The following is a 22,423-nucleotide window of genomic DNA, read 5'->3' on the forward strand; positions in this document are numbered from 1 at the left end:
AAAATAACTGGTCTGTTTGTTTGTTTGTTTGTTTTGTTTTTGTTTTTTCAAGACAGGGTTTTTCTGTAGCTTTGGAGCCTGTTCTGGAACTAGCTCTTGTAGACCAGGCTGGCCTCAAACTCACAGAGTTCTGCCTCTGCCTCCGGAGAGCTGGGATATAAAGACATGTGCCACCACCACCCAGCCAGCTGTTTGTCTTTAAATCTCACTCAGAGTGGAACGAGAACAGGCATAATCTGGATCCTGGGTGCAGGAGTGAAGAAGGCAGTTTCCTCTGACACAGTTCAGCTGTGCATTTTGAGGCTTCTTCCTCAAGGAAAAAGTTCTGTGCATTCAGATTCTCTGAAGGGCCGCCTCGGCAACAGGAACAGAGTATTAATTGGGTACTGATAAGAGTAAGTATACTTTGGATGTCTGTTCAGCTACAGAGTATAGAAAAACCAGAATGGTTAACTGCAATAAAGCCAGACTCAAAAAGCAATGGATGTGTGCAAGAAAAAAAAAAAAAGAGCAAGAGAACTAATTTTCCTAAGAAGTTAGCAGGCCTCTTAAAATGAATAAATAAACAGGTTCAGAGCAGTTGCAATCTCACCAGGCAAGGTTTCAGAATCCTGCCAAGTGACACCCAGGTTGACTGCCACAGACTCTCTCCCTCTATGCAGTCAGTCCAGACACACGGCGAGGATAGCTGAGCTTTCACATACACAGCTCCAACACAAGTTAAAACGCACATGAATAACACCACCAACAACAACAACAAAACAAGGGACCAAGGCTAGATGAAGAAATCTTCAAAAACTGATCCAAATGGAAACACATGGTCACACACGACATGGTCACAGTGACATGGTGACAATAGTGGAAAAGGGAAGACGGATATTCTCTCAACAAATGCTGGGAAAACTGGACATCTACCCCAAACATGAAACAGCTTAAATGTATTGAAGTTTTCATTGTAAGTGCTGAGACTATAAAATTCATAGAAGAAATGTGCAAAAGTTTTATGACTGTGATTTTGGCAGGGGGTAAAGGTAAAAGTACAGACAAGAGCAAAACAGACAAGTAACTTCTAAATGTATTATATGCTCCTTACTTATCATGTGTCCATCTGTCTGTCTTTGTGTCTCTGTACACATGTGTACACCAATGTGTCTCTCTGTGTGTATACACATATGTCTAACTGTGACTGTGTATACACCTCTGTGTGTGTGTGTGTGTGTTTTCATGCACATGCCAACTCTGGCATGTGTATACAGGTGAGAAGACTACTTACATGTCTTTTTCTTTTTTAGAATATTAAACAATCTTTATTTTTTTTTAGTTGTTGCAAAAAACAAAAATTTCCCATTTCCCTCCCCCTCCTCACGCACATCGACCCCTCCCCCCACTCTCCTCCCTCTCCCCCTCCCCCCCACTCCATTCCCCTCCCTCTCGAGAATGAAGAGCAGTCCAGATTCCCTGCCCTGCGGGAAGTCCAAGTTAAGTATTTTCTTCTACCAAGCAGGTCCTGGGATTAAACTCAGGTTATCAGTCTTGGCAGTAAGCATCTCCACCCCTTCAGCCATCCATCTCCATTCATCTCACCAGACCCATAAATTGCTTCTATATACCAAAGGAGAAAAAAAATCAATAAAATGAAAATGAAGTTGCAAAAAATAAGAGAAATACTTGCAAAATAAGTATCTGGGACATGATCAATGTTCATAATGCATCAAGAACTCCCACAAGGGGGCTGGAGATCTGGCTCAGTAGTTAAGAGCATTGGTTGCTCTTCCAGAGAAACAGGTTCAGTTCCCAGCATCCACATGACAGCTCACAACTCCAGTTCCAGGAGATCTGAACCCCTCTTCTGGCATCTATGGGTACTGCATTTATAAAGTACACATACATGCAGGTAAAATACCCATACACATAAAATTAAGAAAGAGAGACAGAGAGAGAGAGATCCTAGAAACCACTATTAAAAACAAACAAGAAATAAATAACCCCAGTTAAAGACAACAGACTTGGATAGACATTGCTGCACAGAAAATAAGCAAAAGATGCATGAAGAGATGACCATTATCTGTAATCAGTAGCAAAGCATGTCTCATAAACATGATGAGGCAGAGATACAAGCGTAAACAGCTTTTACAAAAGCAAAACAAGAAACAACAAATACCCTACCCCAACAACAGCAATCATAGCAGACATAGAATTGCTGGCAAGCATGTGGAGTCATTTCAACAAGTGTGCACTTTTGGTGACAATGCAAACGTACAGTGGCCGTAAAACACATTATGGCAGTTTCTCAAAAAATAAAAAATACATCAATAATTCTACTCTTGAATATCTGCCCCCAAAATACTGAAATTAAAACCTAGAAGAGGTAGTTATAGTGCTATGCTATATTCACCTGAAGTACTGTTCCTAATAGGCAAGAAACAGAAACAACTTACGTGCTCCTTGCGGGAAGAAAGGATAAAGGAACTGGTATGTGCACACAACACAATACCATCTAGCCACCCTTTTAAGGAAACACTGTTATATGCCATGACATGATGAACCCTGAAAACATACAGTAAGTAAATAAGTCTGCCACACAGGCATGAACACTGCATGGTCCCACTACAGAAGCTACCTAAAGCAGACAAATCCACAGAAACACAGTAGAGCAGTGCTTTCTGGAAGCTAGGGAGTGGGAGTGAGAGGAGCTGGTCAGCAGGAAGGAGCCTGTGAAAAGTCAGTCATCACACAGTGAAAAGGTTCTAGGAATCTGTTGTACAGGTGTGCTTACCTTTATGTAGACAGACTACTCTAGCCAGGACTTGAGACAAGCCCTGCACTTTCCCATTATACACAGACTGAACAAAAAATGACCCAGCTACCTCTCCCAGGACTTGACAATTAACCCATTTTTTTTTCCCAAAATACCCTAAAGACACTGTCGCTCCCAGACAGCAGGAAATAAATTTAAGAATATGACGCCCACATTGCCAAGAGGTGGTTTTTGGTTGTTCAATGGAATATGGTTAGTTGTCATTGTTTAGGGGGGTTGGTTATAAGTTATTATTGGTAATGGTCAGGAAGAAATCTAAACAAAGGAGATTAGATTAAGAGTTCTTGTTTTGAAAAGAAAAAGGGGGACATAGCTATGACAGGATTTATCTATAAAAGGGTAGATTATTGAATCTACTTTTGCATTGAATCCACTCCGAAAAGAAAAAAGGGAAGATATAGATATAAGATAAAAAGGTAGATTATTCAATCTACTTTTAGAAAGCAATTATTAGTTTTAAATGTTTCATATTTGATTGGACTTTTGGATATTGCATATAAATTTTATATATTGATATAAATTTGAAATTAATTTTGTTAGAACATACTGTACATACATTTCTACTACACCAGTCATTTAACAATGTAATGCAAATTTCTAGTACTTGAAAGTTATTATACCAACTGCTTAGGATAATAAGAAAATTTGAAAAAAATGAAATGAAATTTATGCCCTGGCAATGCTGAAACATGCATGGGCAGCCCATATATGGCGGTTCTGTTGAACTTATCCATATTAGGTTTCATGGTCTAAGTTGATGAGGACAACTGACCAGGTCTCCTCCTCCAGAGGGCACCAGATCTCACTGTAGGTGGCTGTGAGCCACCACATGGTTTCCAGGAATTGAACTCAAGATGTTTGGAAGAGCAGGCAGTGCTTTTAACCACCAAGCCATCTCTCCAGCCCATAATAAGGAAATAGAGGTTAGTAATTAGTCACCTACTATAATGGAACTTGTAGTCACATTAGATAAGTTTTCAAGGTCAAAGATATATTTTAGATAGACAGGTCATCTTCAAACACTTCAGAGATCTACAGAATATTCCATTTAAGATGTTTTCATAACATAGGTTCTTTTTTTTTTTTATGACAATGAGGCATGTCTGCTCCTGGCAGCACCATTCTACTTCAGAGAAGATAATGGGCATCAAAGAAATGCTACATGGAGTTTACTTTCTTTTGCCACTCCTAGAAAGCCACTAAGCAAGAAAATGTCCTTGCTTCTACTGCTGACAGTATGCTGATCTAATCAGACAAGCAGGACACAAAAGAATGTGACTGCCAAACATTGCCAAGACAAGGGAGGACAGCCCTTCAGAATATCCTGCTTCACAGAAAAGTCTGTTGGATATGCTTGACCTGTAGGCCGAAGATGGATGCCCCAGAGACTTTGAGTGACTGTCCAGGCAACCAGCTGTTTCTGTCATTTCTCACATTTTATGAAAGTTGTTTGCTTGCATTTCCTGTTTATTCAATTACTATTATTTCCTTTTTGGGTCTTCGATGGAGGTGAAGACAGTTAATATTTGCCATATTTATGATAAAAGATAAATGAAATATGAAACTTAAGACACAAAAATAAACTAGATGATAGAATATTTCTTTAATTTTGCCAAATACAAATAAACTAAATATTGTAACTGTAATTCTTGCTTGATACCCATTTTGTTATATGCAATTTTACTATATTAAAGCTAAAACCTTTTTTTATTTATACAGAAAAGGGGAGATGATGTGGCAGTCCCCTTTGTATGCTGTGAATATGTTTTATTAACACTGGTTAATAAAGAAGCTACTTTATGGCCTATGGCAGGGCAGACTATAGGTAGGTGGGAAAATTAAACTGAATTCAAGGAGAAAGAAGGCAGAGTCAGGAGACACCTTACAGTCAGCCAAAGGAGAAAGATGCCAGAACATGACTATTAAGCCACAGCCTTGTTGTGATACATAGATTTATAGAAAGGAGTTAAGATGCAAGAGTTAGCTAGGAATATACCTAAGACATTGGTCAAACAGTATTGCAATTAATTATAGTTTGTGTAATTATGTGGGCCTGGGAGGTCAGGAAACAAAAGCACAGTCTCCATTAACACCATTAACAATGATGCAGTGTCCATTTTCACCATTAACAATAATGCAATGTCCACTTACACCATTAACAATAACGCAGTGTCCACTCACACCATTAACAATAATAGTGTCCTAATGCAGTGTCCATTAACACCATTAACAATAACGCAGTTTCCATTCATACCATTAACAATGATGCAGTGTCCATTCACACAATTAACAATGATGCAGTGTCCATTCACACCATTAACAATGATGCAGTGTCCATTCACACCATTAACAATGACGCAGTGTCCATTCACACCATTAACAATAATGCAGTGTCCATTCACACCATTAACAATAACGCAGTGTCCACTTACACCATTAACAACAACGCAGTGTCCATTCACACCATTAACAATAACGCAGTGTCCATTCACACCATTAACAATAACGCAGTGTCCACTTACACCATTAACAACAACGCAGTGTCCACTTACACCATTAACAATAACACAGTGTCCATTTACACCATTAACAATAATGCAGTGTCCATTTACACCATTAACAATAACACAGTGTCCATTTACACCATTAGCAATAATGCAGTGTCCATTTATACCATTAACAAAAACACAGTGTCCATTTACACCATTAACAATAACGCAGTGTCCATTTACACCATTAACAATCATGCAGTTTCCATTTACACCATTAACAATAACTCAGTGTTCATTCACACCATTAACAACAATGCAGTGTCCATTTACACCATTAACAATAACGCAGTGTTCATTTACACCATTAACAATAACACAATGTTCATTTAACACTTATTAAGTTAAACTCATTAGCCTCGCATGTTTTAACACAATAAAAACACATAGCTAAAATTTTTATATGGTTAAGAAAACGTCTGGCATCCAGTATTAGAACAAACTGTGATGAGTCAAATAAAAAGACAACAGTATTATAGAGATATATGAACTAGACTGGAGCCAATAATCTTAGCTTGAGTTGGGGCAGCATATACTCCTTTAATAGTGATTTTTTTTCATCTGTAAAATGAACTAGGCTAGAGAAACTTGAATATATTTCAGCTCTAATAGCCTATGAATCATCTTAACACAAACCAGAAAGCTTGGAATAAAAAACAGAATAGCATTCCCCTAAAAGCCTGTTGAGTGTTTCTGAAATGGGACTATACTGATTTTTTTAAATCTTAGAAAAATCAAGTAATGCAGACATCTGTCCCACTGATGTAATAATAGTTAGGCAAACACTTCACGAAGTTTATCAGCCAGTTAGTGTTTTTACACGATCCACCCAAATATAAATGAGCTATCTGAAACAATAGTTTGGGCATTTTCCATGTTATAAAACATCCTAAGTGGTTTAAAAACAAGAGATTCTGGTACATGATATATAAAACATCTTTCAAAACATGAATACCTAACTTCAGTGGAATTTTTTTACAAAACTTTACTGATTTTTGCTCCATTATCAGCATTAGTATATCTAGAAATAAATATGTCATCTGGTAGCAAATGCAAGCCTTTGAGATGAGAAGACATGATTTCAAGTCTTCACTACTATCTTTGGACACATCATATAGTCAACCAAGCCTCAAGCTTTCTGTTTGCACAATGAGAAGCTGGGCAGTCTCCAGCCTTTCACACTCAGCACTTCTGGTGTTGTCCTACTCATAGGCATTCCATGTTGCAAGAATGTTTTTCAGAGAGACAATATTTTGTAAGAAATTATAATGTATGCCTGTATCTCATCACTTGGGAGGCCAAGGCAGGAGGAGTGCCATGAGTTTAAGCCCAGAATATGAGTTCTAGCAATAGTGAGTTCCAGTAAGACCTCAACTTAAAAAAAAAAAATCACCTTTTAAAGACTGCTGTCCTGGAATGCAGAAATGCATTATTTCTGAGACTGGTGGACTGCGACACTAATAACCCATCCACTGTTAGGTCAGGTCCAGCACATCAAGGTGTGAGTCACAGGTCTATATCATATGTAAACTCGTGAGACTTTGTTTCAAGCATGTTATACATTATGAACTATCTAAAGATCATCAGTGCAGTAGGGAAAGGGAAAGTACCTCGTATTTCTTTCATTTGCACCAACAACAGGGTCTGTGAAATATGATTTTTAAGACGAAAGTAAAAGATTACATTTTACTTTCAAATAACACATTCCATTTTTAAAAAGAGTTTTCCCCCCTTGGGAAGGGTAGTGATCTTATTCTCAACAGAAGAAATGAAGGTAAACACCGTGAAAGACACTATTTCAAGCAATAAGATTCACAAAAAATCAGAAGTCTGTTAAGCGCAGGGAGACTACAGGAAACAAGAAATCTGATACAGCTGGTAGGGTATCTATCTGTAGCAATTACATCCAACCAAATTAGAAGTATATACATATAATTTTCATTTTAATTGAAACACTGGAACTGTACACATTATTGGGGCACAGTGCGGCATTTCAATGAACATATACACTGTATAAGATGAGCTCAGTGTGGCTGATGTGCCACCTCATACACACCACTGGTGCTGGAAGCAGTCACTTTATACCAGCTACTCTGAAACCTGTCAGCAGTACTTTACCGTGCTAAAGAACATTAGTAGCTCGTCCACTATAGGCATAATCACCCACCTCAGTCCCTCCAACCTTTCCCAGGCTCTGATTACTACCATTCTATTATTGCTTTCAGATCAACTTAAAAAAAATGTTTTGTTTTATTTTGTTTTTTTGGGGGGGGGGGGTAACTAGGCTACAGCCCACAACCCCTGAAGCTAGGTAACAAGGAGGGCACTAAGAGAGACATGCATGGATGCCCCTGGGAAGAGAAAATAGATAAGATCTCCTAGTAAACTGGGAGGGATGAGGAGAGGGAGGGGTAAAGGGGATGGGGGAGGAGAACATAAGGGAACAGGATGGCTGAGTTGGGGGACAGACAGAGAGGGAGTGCACGGAAAGACATATCTGGATAGAGGGAGCCATTATAGGGTCAGGGAGAAACCTGGTGCTAGGGGAATTCCCAGAAATCCTCAAAGATGACCCCAACTAAGATTCCAAGCAATAGTGGAGAGGGTGCCTGAACTGGCCTTCCCCTGTAATCAAATTGATGACTACCCTAATTGTCATCATAGAACCTTCATCCAGTAACTGATGGAAGCAGATACAGAGATCTACAGCCAAGCAGTGGACCAAGCTCCCAGAGTTCAGTTGAAGGGAGGAAGGAGCAATAATATGAACAAAGGACCATGATGGGATACACACAGAAACAGCCTACCTGACCTAGTGGGAACTCATTGATTTTGGACTGATGGGGGAGGGAGGAAGAAGGGGAGCCTGCATAGGACCAAACTAGGCCCTCTGAATGTGAATGAGTGGCTTGGGTAGTCTATGGGGTGACTGGCAATTTATCCTAGAGGATAAATCTGTTTTTTTGGAGCCTATTCTCTATGGCGGGATATCCTGCTCAGCCTAGATACAAGGGGGAGGGGCTTGATCCTGCCTCAACTTGATATGCCAGACTTTGTTGACTCCCCATGGGAGGCCTTACCCTTTCTGAGGAGCAGATGTGGGATTGGATGGGAGAAGATGGGGGGGCTGAAGGGGGAACTATGATTGGTATGCAAAACGAAAAAAATTTTAAATGAAAAAAATGTTTTCTTGATTTTTATTACTGTTACATAATTAAGATGACAATTCATACAAATTCTAAATTCTGTACTACTGAATATTTTAAGTCAGAAAAAGACATTTCAAACCCTCTCTCTTTTTGAGACAGGATTTCTTTGCATACTGGAATTCATTGTGTAGACCAAGCTAGCATAAGATATCTGCCTGCCTCTGCCTCCCAAGTGTTGAGATTAAAGGCATGCTTCACCTGCACCTGGCTATGCCAGAAATTTTAAATACAAACTCTTAAGTTAATACTGTCAATTTTCTGTTTTGATTATGTTAAGTATGAAGATATTTTTTTAATAAAATTCAGAAAGAGTAAGTGAACCAGGGAACCGGACCACAATTTTAAACTTTGAAATGTGTGCCCTATTTGTCTTTCTAAGCCTGTCTCACATTACAAAATATAATATACCCAAGCTCAACATATGTGACTTCAGGTGACAAAACTGTATGTTTATTATGTTATTGCTCTGGAAAAGACTTCCAATACTTGATTGGATAAAGTGGTGAAGACAGAAATCCATGTCTTTCTCCCACTCTTGAGGACATGATTTTAGCTTTTCCCTACTCAGTGTGATACAAGCTGTGGATGACCACGCTGGGCCTTATTATGTTAAGATATTCCTTCTATACCTAATTTTTAAAGTTTTTATTGTGATGTTCATTTTTATTGTATTTTCTGGTTTTAACAAGATGATTGTACAACTTTCAGTCATGCTATTGATTAAGATATTTATTTATTTATTTACTTACATATACTGAACCATTTTTCCAACTTTGAATAAATCCTACCTGACCATGGCCTATCATCTCCTTTTTTATGTTTTCAATCAACTAATATTTGCTGATAATTTCTGCATATATGTTACTGGTCTATTGTTTTTGGTGGCTGTGTTTTTGAGTTTGATATCAAGGTAATGCTAGCCTCATAGAACCAGTTTGGAAGGATTATCTTCCTAGATTCAACATTTTGGGATAGTATGAGGAGAATTTCAAATGCTTAACATTTGAAAACATCCAGCAGTGAATTCAGTTAGTTTGGGAGCTTTCCTGAGAAACTACTATTCTTTTCTTTTTGGTGTTGGTAGCGTTTGGGCTTTGTAAACGCTGGGTAAGCATTCTACCTCTGCACCCCCAGCCAGACTTCTTGGGAAAGTTGTTGTTGCGGATACCGTTTTCTTCTTACTATTGGTCTGTTCAGATATTGTAACTCTTGAGGGTCAGTTGTGATAGGCTCATATCTAGAAGCTGCCATCTGTCCTCTAGGCGCTCTGCTTTCTTGGTGCACAGCTGCTCATGACAGTCTCTGCTAAAGACCCTCAGCCTTTCTGCACCGTCAGTAGCAGAAGTCTTCCATCATTTCATTCATTTTCTCTTTTCTTGCAGAGTCTAGCTAAAGGACTGTCAATTTTATCTTAAAAAATACTTTCAAAGATACACAAGCACCATGGTGATAAACAAATATGTAAAAAAGAGGTGGGAAAGACAGAGAAGCGGAGCTGTGCATGCACTATGGAGAGAGGAGGAACTGGAGACACGATGCCAGTGACAAGTGAGAGCGAGAGTCACTGCCCAGCAGGGTAAGCGGAAAGGTGTATAACAGCCTGAAACTTATGCAGTCCTGGACCTGATGCCTAGTCATGGGATCCCCCTGGCTCCAGGCAATGACAGCAGCTTGAGATGAAGAAAGGCTTGCTTTCTGGATTGGATCTCCTGGAAGGACCATCATGGTATAGGAAGCCACCAGAGGCCAGAGGCCATGTTGGTATCTATTGTCCATGCTGCTGCCCCAGGACTCAATGAAGCTTGAGATTCATGCGGAAGTATGCAGTCTGTGCTGCTAACTGATGATGAATTCTTGGCGTGGCCTCAGGCTTTGCTGCCTTGGGGGGCCATCCTGATGTGAGTGGCATGTGTAACCACCTGAGGCTATGCTGAGACTTGTGGCCAATGCAGCCACTGAAAGCCATGAGTGGGTCAGTGGACCTGATACCCCCAAGGTCCATGCTGATGTCTGCAGCTGGTGTTACCACCAAACCCTGAGAACTGGCCCAGTTCCTCCCCTGGCCACTGCTGGCTCTCCTCAGTTGATGGTTTCTGGCATGCATGTAGGTTGAGAAAGACTCATCCTCCCTGTGACGGGGTTGGCTGGCTGGCATCTAGGAATTTGACCACACTCCAGTTAGTCAATACAAAATGAACTTGTTTTTCCTTTTCTTTTATTATGGAGGGGAGGGAGTAGAAAGAGGAGTGGACATGAGAAGGCTGGGAGGTGAGAGCAATGGGGTTGCATGGCCAAACAATCAATTAAAAAACAAATAAAAAAATTTGATTTCATTGGTCATTTGCATTTTAAGTATTTTGTTTCTTTCTGCTACGATCTGTTTTGTTTTTTAATGTAAGTAATTACCACCAATAAGCCTCATTCTTAGTGCTGCTTTTGGTATGTAATGTCCATGTTGTTTCTTTAAATATAATTAACACCAGTGATCCCAGTGGGCATCCTGATGGCCTGAGCTACAGGGATTGCAGTGCTAAACTACCAGCTGGGGTAAACTGTCTTAGTAAGGGTACAGCGTACCAACTGCAGGCGTAAGGCCACTATCAGTTTCCAAGGGCTGTGTGAAGGCAGGGTCACCCCAGTTGGTCTAGATGGCTGTGATGGCAGCAGCTAGTATTCACGTCAGTATGTAAAAGCTGCGGAGGTAACTATGTGGGTATCTGGGGACCTACAAGCTCAGGAAGATCTGTCCAGAAGCTTTCTGGATGTAGAATGGGCAGATGAGGCCGAGTATCTACTTCTTGGGGCCTTAGTAGTTCCAGTGTTTTAGAATGATTTATTTAACTTCTTCTGAGGGTCACAGTTGGATGGGCAGGGCCACCCAGTTGCTTCTTGGAGTCCATAGTATGGGAAGCCCAGTCAATTGCTATCCAGGGTTGTTGGTCATGGGGAAGGAACAGACTCTGGTCCAAACTACTCAAGAAAAGCAACCGTGCTGTGCCCTGAAGATGGAAAGAAGAGAGCTACCAGCTGTTTCCTAGGATAGCAAATACGTGGGCAAAATCACCTGGGTGCTTCCTAAGAGCCTCAGTGAGCCCAGAAGTTCAAGGGAGCTTTCCCAGTTGTTCCTGGAGCTAAGGGTGCTTAAGCACATATGAAGTACACATACTCATTAAGACAATAATTCCATTTGTAGAAATTTACCTCAAAATACACTAGTACACATGTAATTTGGATATGAAGTTATCAGGCTACAAAACTTTGGACTCACCAAATTAGGATAAGTAATGAAGCATTTTTTCTGAATTTAACAAATGCAAATGCAACGAACATTGTCAATATAATTCTTTACCTGATAACTGTTCTTATTCTAGACAAAAAATGGAGAAATGTTTTGGAAAATAAGAGATTATGTTTTTATTTCCACAGGAAATGAGAAGCTGTGGATTCATTCTAGGCTGATATGGATCAGGGAAAGACCCCTGAAAATCCTGGCTACAGACATACAGAAATAAACCTAGAAAATGACAAAACATGTAACATATTTAACCTGCTCAAACATAAAACAAAAAGTCAGCTCTGGCTGACTTGCGTACAATGCACAGTCTATACTTGCATTAATGCAAATATGTATGTTACCTTTGCATTTTCAGAGCAAAGGGACCACACACCAATAAAAATGAATGGCCCAGATGATCCAGCATCCAAAACAGTTTCAAGGCTGCTGGCTGAGAAGGTGCAGCCTTACAAACTACTCCAGTTAATACTTAACAATTCTGATTTTCTCAAGGTTCCCCCAAAGATTCCATGCCCCAGACAACAGGAATCAGTCTAGAGAAAACAATACCCACATTCCAAAAAGATGGTTTATAGATATTTGTTGTCATTTATGGGGGGTTGGCTACAGGATGTTATTGGTCATAGTCAGAAAAAAGCTTAACAAAATAATTAAATTCAAAGGTCTCTTTCTAAAGAAAAAAGGGGGATATGATATAGGAATTATAGGAAAAAAGGGTAGATTATTGAATCTACTTTAATCCAAAAAAACAACTCAATCTCAAAATACTTTACATTGGTATGGATATTGTTATATTGATACAAATTTAAAGTTAACTTTGTTATACTATATGAATATTTCTACTATTGTTTGGGGCATTGTGCTTATGACCCAAAATGTAATGCACAATTAAGAAATACAGATTAATAGTCATCTATAACAGTCAAACTTACAGTCCTGTTAAGTATGTTTTCAAGGTCAAACACAAATATATTTAGATAGACAGATGATCTTCAAACACTTCAAAGACTTACAGAATGGCATTTGATATGTTTAATAACCTAAGGTTTTTCATGACAATGAGACATACCTGCTCCTGACAGCACCAATTTGCTTCAAAAGAGGATGATGGGCATTGAAGAAACTTTGTATGGAGTTTGTTTTCTTTATGGAAAAAACTAGCCATGTGGGCAAAGAAACTGCCCTTGCCTCAATTGCTGACAGCATACTGTCCAAAGTGTACCAGCAGGATGCAAAAAAAAAAAAAAAAAAAAAAAAGGTGACTGCAAAACTTTGTCACGACAAGATAGGCCAGTCCTTTAAACTTTCCTGCCTTTCAAAAATGTCTGTTAGATTACTGGAACCGTAGGCCAGAGTTGGATGCCACAACATTACAGAAGAACCTAGGGCGACTGTCTAGGCAGCCAGCTGTTCTTGAAAACTGCTTCCTCTGCAATTCATGTTTACTCAGGTAATATTATGTCCTTCTCAGTCGTTGATGGGGTTGAAGACAAGATAGTTACAGTTACAGTTCTCCCTCATCAGGGTAGAAAAAACAATTAGGTACGAAACTCTGGACTTTTCAGGAGAAGACAGCTGATGGAGTGTGTTCTCTATTTTGTAAAATACAAATGGACTAGATATTATAACTGTAATTCTTAATAATTGTTTTTCTTCTATATAATTTTACTATGTCAAAATTAAAAATCTTCCTTTTCAATTAGCCAAAAAGGGGGAAATGCTGTGGAACATCTTTCTGTACACTGAAATGTGTTGCCCTGATTGTTAATAAAACGCTGACTGGTCAGTGTTTAGGCAGGATTTTCAGGGAAGAGAATATGCTGGGGTGGAAAAGGGAAGAATCATGAGGAGACCCCATTAGATGCAGAGCAAGCAGGATGGGAAGGATGTAGATGAGGTAAACGAGCCTTGGCGCAGCACACAGATGAATAGAAATGTGTTAATTTAAGTTATAAGAGCTAGCTAAGAACAAGCCTAAGCTATCAGTGGAGCATTTATAATCAATATGAAGTCTCAGTGTGGTTACTTGGGAGCAGCTAGCAGGACAGAGCAGATTTGTGATCCTGACAATAAACTCTGCCCATAGGTTATTTATAACAAAAATATTACAAACAATTTAAATGTCCACCAATTTAATAGCAAAAAGTCTATATACATATATATATGTGTGTGTGTGTGTATAAATATATGAGAGAATCTGCAAGATATAACACATTATATGAAAAGGAAAATTATTTTAAAAAATAAATCTGAGAAACTAGAAGATTGAGTATTTACATTTGCTTGCATATGTGTAAGATGATTCTCAAACAATATATAAGAACCTATAATGAGTTACTTGAAAGTCAGGACAGAAACTGTGAAAATGAGGTCAAATCCAAATGAAAAGCAGGGGCAAATTCATCCCATCTCACTGCATGTTCTCTTGTTTTACTTAAAATCTGTTCTTATTAGTTCTGTCCCCTGACACAAACTTAGACGTATCTGAGAAAAGGAAATCTCAGTGAACTGCCTCCATGAGATTCACCTAGGGGCATGACTGTGGGACATTTTCATAATTAATGATTGATGTGGGTGGTCCCATCCCTGGACATGTGGTCCTGGAGATTATAAGTAAGGTAGGTGAATGTGAGCCTGAGATTTTCCCATGATTCCTGTCCCTGCTCTGACTTCCCTCAGATGATGAGCTGCAATCAGGATGTGCAGACCTTTTAAGTCAGGTTTGCTCAGAATGTTCCGTCACAGCAAGAGAAAACTAACAGGACAGAAAGTGGGCTACGGCTCTGACAAACCTGATGGTGTTGTTTGGGGGAAGAATGTCAAAGTGTCTCAAACTTTGGGCTGGAAAGGCCAGAGTGTTCAGAATGTCATGAACTGTTTGGTGGGAGTTTGGGAGACAAGAGTGTTGAGAGAAATGCAGATGATGGAGGTCTACTTTGTAAAGTTTCAGAGGGAAGCAAAGACTGATCAATCAGGGCCATTCACGTGATAAATCTGATTTAAGAATCTTAAGAATCTGTGGTTTCTGGTTGACTGGCTGAAAAATCAGCTGTGACTAACAAGAGACCAGCATTATGGAGACAAAACCTCTGGTGAATTATTTCCTTGGGGTCAACACACAAGCTGTGGCCCAGCGGAGGACCAAGGCTGCATCTCAGACTGGAAGCAGAACCCAATTATGTGTAAGAGTCTCCCAGGTGGCACTGGTTCTGAAGGCACGGAAGGGCACTGGAGAGGCCAGAAGACGGCAGGGATGAAGGGGCAGTCGCAGTGGCTATGGAGGCCCTAATATGTTGGAGACGCCAGGACTTCGGAATGAACACCAAGAACAGTAGCAGGTACAGAAGAGACGAGCTGAGAGTGCCAGAGTTGGGGAGGTAGAGCCCCACAAGCCTCTGGAGCCCAGACCATGAATGAGTACCAGACTGAGTACTGGGCCTTTTACACTGTTAAATTTTGTTTTTGCTTTGATCTAATTTTAACAGTGCCATGGGCAGGTGATTTTGGACTGCATAAGGAAACTGAGAAGACCTATGAGAGCAAGCCAGTAAACTATACCTCCACGGTTTCTACTTCTGTTCCTGCCTCAAGCTCCCATCCTGGCTTCCTTTAGTGATGACCTATAATCTGTAAGGTAAATAAACCCCTTCCTCTACAAGTTGGTTTTTGTCAGTGTTTTATCATAGGAAAGAAAAATCAAACGATAACATGGGGATATGGGAGGAATTTGAAGAAAGGGCAAGAGGGGAGATTTGATCAAAATGCATTAATATACCATATATGAAATCCTTGAACAACAAACTTAAAAAAAAGTACTAGAAGTCCTAGTCAGACCAGCCAGTAAAGAAACAGTAATGGAACTAAAAAGAAGAGGCAAAGTGGTGTGTTTCCAAGAGTAAAACTTTATTTAAAAAAAAAAAGTGTAAAGACCAGGAAAAGAGAAAGAGCAGAGCAGAGGTTCTAATACAGTGGGCAGCAGTGAGAAGCTGCCAATCTGTCCAATGTGGAACCTCTGGGATAGCGTGGCCTACAGGCTTCAGGATACACACACAATTGATCAAACGCTGGGAACTCAGAAGTCAGTGAAAGGACAGACAGAACCGGATTCTGTCCCAAAGGGCCGTTCTGGGTCACATCTGACAAACCAAGAAGACCTATCTACTTCTCAGAGCTGAAGAAAACTGTTAAATAAAAAGGTTAACAGAAAACGTGAAAAAACGTCTCAAAGTAATCTTTTTGAGGGTGGATTCGGCACATTCCAGAGAACACCTCTGAGCTTAGTCCAACTCTCAGAGTTCACCTTTAAGAAACAATGAACCGGTTTTTAAGTAAAAACCTTGTACTAATAGGAAACATGGAATGTGAGTGCAAAGATATTATCGACTGAACTATATCTAAATATTTTACAAAGTTTTCCATGAGCCATCAGTAGATCTTTAAAATGCATGAGCTTTTTAAGGCTTTGTTAGTCATTCATCTGTAAAAACCCAGCTTTTTATGTGTGTGCCAAGCATAAAATTGCCCTATGCTAAATTTAACACAAATTCACATTACAGAGTAATGTGTTCTTCAACATAATTATGACAGCGAGTCAAAGGATAAAAACACACTTAGAACAGTCTACCTTCTGATAAAGTTTAGCAAATGAAGAAAGCCTGAGGAACATACAAAAATTGGGTCCACATTTCAAAGCTGCAGGCAATCAAGCCAAGAAAATAAACGGAGGAATCAGGCTATGTAATCACAATTCCTTGTAAAATCATTTAAACTATTTCTTAGTTGTAATTGTTAGCAGTTTCTTATGACTATAATCTTTAAAAAAATCTTCCACCACAAAAATTAAATGCACATGCACATTAACATTTTTGTCTACTTATAGTTAGGTGCCAGTGTGCCAGATTAAAATCCTCTCTTCCAATTCTGCACTCTCTATTAATTCTAGTACATTTGGTTCCCAGTTAATTTTGTATTATTTTTCCAAATAATGGTTGGCTAGAAATTGAAGTAACAAAGAGTTTGGGAAGGAAAATAGTGAAGAGAGCCATTTAGTGTTTCTGCAAAGCAACAGTGCTTTCTAAAGATTCTGTTCAGTGCTGCTAACCACTTTACTGTTACGTAATTAAGATTCCTAACTTTCCCCTTGGCAAACATTGTCAGTATAAGATGTAAGCAGAGCTGCTTCAGGCTAGATGGTCAGCACAGGCAGCTGCTGTCTTCTCACGGCCTTCTGGCCTTCATGCTCAGACCTTTTCCTCAAGAAGCTAACATGGGTGTAGATCACTTATAGCAAGAACTTAAGTGACAAGAAATCCGTCAGAACATTACCATGATAACTCAACTTAAACTAATTTTTAGGAAGTGATTTGTTGTCCAGGTGATCAATTCCCGAGCAGAGACTTTTCCTAATATGTTTAGGTAACTTTCACTGGCTCTGGGCGGATTGGGGTGAGAAGCAACCCTGTGCAGAGCTAGGCTGCCTTTCCTCACCACAGTAACCTAGTCTAAGCTTAGGTCTGCCTCTTACCTCTCACAAGTGGGAAGGGGGGAAGAAACACTCATTTCAAATCTTAATGGAACCATTATAAACTCATTGCCCTCTTCCTATACTTTGCAAAGGAGGTACAATAACCCTCAGCAAATTAAAAATAAGTAATACCAGGGGCAAAAGAGATGGCTCAGTGGTTAAGAGACCATGTTGTTCCCACAAATGACACAAGCTGGGGTCCCACTACCACATCAGTCAGTTCACAACCACTAGTTCACATGTCCAGGAGATCCAGTGTCCTATTCTGGCTTTCATAGGCATCTCCCACACACACATGGCGTTTACTCGCAGAGATGCATACATGCACATACATTAAAAATATATAAAGTAAAATAAAATAAAAACATAATTCTAAGGGCCAAAATATCAACTTAATAAATGCAGGATGCAGGTCATCTACAGTGTGCTCTCATAATTAAGGGGTCAGATGAGTAACTATATGTCTTCCATATTCATATACTTTATGTTCACATCCTTCACAAACTAACCAGTGCCAAATGTCACCATTCAAAAAGAAACTACATATTCTTTGGCCAGAATGTTCATGCAAAAAAATAACTGATAAAAAGTGTAAGAATGGGACTTCTGGCCAATGTAACAGTATTATATCCTTTCTGAAACAAAGGGGAAAGGTATAAAAACCAACTTTATTACAAGCTTACTAGCAGGTGCCAGGTGCTAAGTTCTTTACATAAAATACAATGAATTTAATGTTCCATGCATCCCCTTACCAAGTACTTGCAAGCAAATCCATCCAAAAACCAAAGGAATACAGCAGAAACTCTAAGCACCCGAACTGAGAGCACTTCTCCCAGGGTACAGACTCAGTCCACATGTATCATTCTTGTGTATATATTGTTCAAGGTGTACAGCTCACTGATTTAAATTGTTCCCAGAAAAGTAACCCAGGAGTATTATTATCTCACTATTACTTAAAGGAGGTTTTTTGATAGTCCAAGAATTCAATTCTATGAGCATGGTTCCATAAGAATCATTTCTGACTTCCTTTCATCAAAAGATGAACTTCCGGTATTGAAGACTGTACAGACATTATGTTAATGTGCAGATTTAAGCTTCGTTAGTGTTCAAATGACAGAGGCTAGAAAGAAGATGAGATTGGGCAATGCTCTGGTTCACTGATTCACAGTGAAAACACAGATGCCTTTCAGGTGGAGGGTATTTATCCTTTGAGATGTTGGTAATCTAGCCTGGGCATGGTGCATGCTAGGCAAGCGCTCTTGCACTGAGCAGTATTCTCATCATGGGATACTGGAGAACAATGGCTGAGGCTGGAGAGATGGTTCAGTGGTTAAGAGCACGGGCTGCTCTTCCACAGGACGCTGGAAGCTCACATCTGTTTTCTAACTACAGTTACAGGGATCTCACTTCTGTTAACACCAGGCATGCACATGGTACACAGAATTACATGTAGGCAAAATCCCATACACATAAAATGAAAATAAATAAATTTTAAAAATTGCTTTAAAGAAAAATATCTGTATGCATGATAAAAAAGAATCTAAGTCATATACCTTTGAAAACAGTTAAGTTGATTTTTAAGTGTCTGACTATCAGGGGAACAAAGCTGTGAAATTTCATACTTATAATCTAATATTAGCTTAATAACCTTAATAAAACATAAAAAATTCTAAAAACTCAACAAAATATAAAAATGTGTGCTGCAATGCTAAATACAAATAGCATAACAATTTTATTTATACTATAAGTATAAATGGTATAAATATTTATACTATAAATATTTATAGTATAAATATTTATACTATAAGTATAAATGAAATATAATGTATATAATTATACTATAAGTGTAAATAAAATTTAAATAAGGTATACAATTATTTGTATATTATATAGAAATTATATATACCATATACACTGTATATTATAAATAGTATAAACAAGGTCTGGGGCTACAGCTCAGTGACAGAATGCTTGCCTACCATGCACAAAGTTCTGGGTTCAAAAAAAGAAAGAAAAATTTGTATTATAATTACACAAAAATTGCTTTATACCTAAGGAATTGAAACAGTTAAAAACTGATTGAGAGATACTTTATTTTAGATATTTTTATTGTTTGTAAGAATATTATTTAAATAAAAATGAAAACTTTTAAAATGTTATCACCATGTAGATTAATGGTACACAGACTGTAATAGCTTAAGGATTTAAGTGTTTGTCTTAATTTTCCAGTCATTCACCAGTTTCAGGAAAGCAAGCTTTTGTGATTCCTTTATTCCTTCCACAATGCTTAGTACTGCACCTATGGCCTAAACAGAACCAGTCAAGACCAGTGATGATTACCAATTATATATAATAAAAACGAGAACTTACTGTTGTTTGTTGGTTCAGAAAATCCAGCCTTCGGACCACTCCATCCTTTGTTTTCCCCTGTCTGAAAGATTAAAACAATTTTTGAAGTCTATAGATTTAGGCATAGTAAAACAATGCTGTCTGATCACTTAGCAAGGACAAAGATCTCTCCCATAGCTGAGTGTATCCTCTCCACCTCTCACCCACTGTGAAGCTGCAGGAGTAACTAGTGTGAACTGGACACCGTGCCCTTCCTACTCTCACCCACGGTGAAGCTGCAGGAGAAACTAGTGTGAACAGAACACCGTGCCCTTCCTACTCTCACCCACGGTGAAGCTGCAGGAGTAACTAGTGTGAACAGGACACCATGCCCTTCCTACTCTCACCCACGGTGAAGCTGCAGGAGAAACTAGTGTGAACAGGACACCGTGCCCTTCCTACTCTCACCCACGGTGAAGCTGCAGGAGAAACTAGTGTGAACAGGACACCGTGCCCTTCCTACTCTGAGTCTACCACTTTGCTCGCTGCTCTGAGTTGTTTCAGGTTTCAAGCATGAGTTTGTCTGTTTATAAAGCATCAAGAAAAGCTGCCATATATAGTATGTATTATATAGAAGACAGTCAATAACTTTTACTCAAGAAGTAAAGGAGTGTCTTCATCCTTTCTAAGATCAAAATAAGAACAGAAATATTACTGTGTCCGTTCTGGGGGGGAAAAAAAGCCTTTGCTAAGTAAGTATCACCAAAATATAAGTGTATTTTTTACACAATTTTTTGTCTCTCTCATTGCAGTCTTAAGGTGGCAAGGAAACAAATACTGACAAAAGAAATGTAAAACACAAAACTAAAAATCATGAAAAATGATTTGACACTGTTACCAAAACTAGCAGCATAACACAAACCAGAAACCACACCACTCTTCCTTTATCTCTTTATCTGTCCGCTTAAGACAAAATTTTCCTTGGACTTCCTAGAGGTCAGGGAACCCTGATTGCTCTTCAAGTTGATGAGGGAGGGGGACTTGATCGGGGGAGGGGGAGCGAAATGGAAGGCAGTGGCGGGGAGGAGGCAGAAATCCTTAATAAATAAATTAAAAAAAATTAAACTCCAATTGTATATACTGTAAAAAAAAAAAGACAAAATTTTCTGTCAGATCCACATTTACCCTGAGAGATCTGTTGTAGAATATGACTTTAACTATGTAAAGACGTGTTACATTTGTTTATGCTGCAAAACATTAACCACATAAAGATGTGTTGCTGTTTCATCTTGCCTGCCCAAGGCACCTGATTGGTCTAATAAAAAGCTGAACAGTCTCAGTGGAGGGATGGATGGGGCTGGCGATCAGAGAGACACATGAGGAGGAAGCTAGGCTGGAGAAGAAAGAGAAGAGAGAACAAGGGAGATGCCCTGGGTCAGCCAGTCAGACAGCTACCTAGAGGAAACAGGAAAGTAGGACATACAGAATGAAAGAAAGATGAAAATCCCCAAGGCATAGAGGAAGAAAAACAATTTAGTTATAAGAGCTAGTGGGACAAGCATAAGATAAGACAAAGCATTCATAATTAATAGTAAGCCTCCATGTCATGATTAGGGAGCTGGTAGGTGGGCCAAAAGAGAGTCTGCTACAAGACCACTACTGAAACCTTTGACTACAAAAATTCTAATACAGACATTCTTTTCAACACAGAAATTACTGCAATAAAGAAGGTCAAGAGTGTTAACCACCACCAATTCTGACATTTAAGACAAGATATATTTGGTAATGACCTAATTGCTTTGTATGAATATAGATGATCTCATTCTACCTCACAATATCTGATTATTACCATTTGCCTTCTAAAGATGCAAACCAAACTGTCTGAGGTCATACACTTCATAGGCAGTTTTCCTAAGTCAAGAAATAGAGAGTAACCATACCCTAAGGTTGGTGTTTTTGTTGTTGTCTATTTCTTTTGTAATTGTTCTGTTACTTTATGTGAAGCACCAGGTACTGGACCATTGAATCCTGGGCCTTATGGACACGCTAGGAAATCATTCTAATCACTGAACCACATCAATGGTCCACTAATAACTTTTTATGTAGAAAGGACTTAGAACCCAGTGAAAAAGGACTATAAATATGATCAATATGTATGAATCATGCAACTAGAAAAGGAAAGAAACACCAGGATAAATAGCAGAGTTGGGAGAAGAATGGCCTTGGGCTGGAGAAACAACTCAATGGCTAAAAGCACCTACTGCTCTCCCAGAAGACCCAAGTCGTCACTGGGTCAAAAGCTGGCACTGCACAATACACTCCACCCTCCCATCTGACGTCTTTGCTCAGACTACCACCTGGCTTCAAAAGTCATTCTCTGGCTCCCTTTCGTGTGGGTGTTCTTTCCGTGTGTATCCACCATACATATTGTTTAAACTTAAATCTTAACAAACATACGTATTCCTGAACTCTTCCTCTCTTTATGCCTACCACCAGTTTCTTTGTTCAGATCCTCCACATCTAAACAATTCTATTAGCTTCCTTGACTGCCTTCCCTACTTTCTGCCTCTCAGGTCAAATCCATTCTCCATACTTCTGAGAGAATTACTTTTTATGAACATAACTAGATTAAGTTGAAATCTTAAACGAACAATTCTTTAAGCCCTTTACTTTGCATTCAAACAGTGACTGATCTCACTC

General features: G+C 39.1%; 1 protein-coding gene across 8 annotated transcripts in view; it reads right to left on the bottom strand.

The window, feature by feature from the left end:
- Stau2 (staufen double-stranded RNA binding protein 2) overlaps positions 1 to 22,423 on the bottom strand; it is a 309,083-nt gene that overhangs the window by 138,428 nt on the left and 148,232 nt on the right. For all 8 annotated transcript variants that reach the window (XM_041667874.1, XM_041667871.1, XM_041667868.1 and 5 more), the window contains one exon: positions 19,766 to 19,826. In XM_041667874.1, the coding sequence (XP_041523808.1) occupies positions 19,766 to 19,826 (61 nt within the window). The remainder of the gene's footprint in view (positions 1 to 19,765; positions 19,827 to 22,423) is intronic.

The sequence above is a fragment of the Microtus oregoni genome, unplaced genomic scaffold (genome assembly GCF_018167655.1).
Source record: "Microtus oregoni isolate MIOR12 unplaced genomic scaffold, Mior012 000017F_ref0000208, whole genome shotgun sequence".
Lineage (NCBI taxonomy): Eukaryota > Metazoa > Chordata > Mammalia > Rodentia > Cricetidae > Microtus > Microtus oregoni.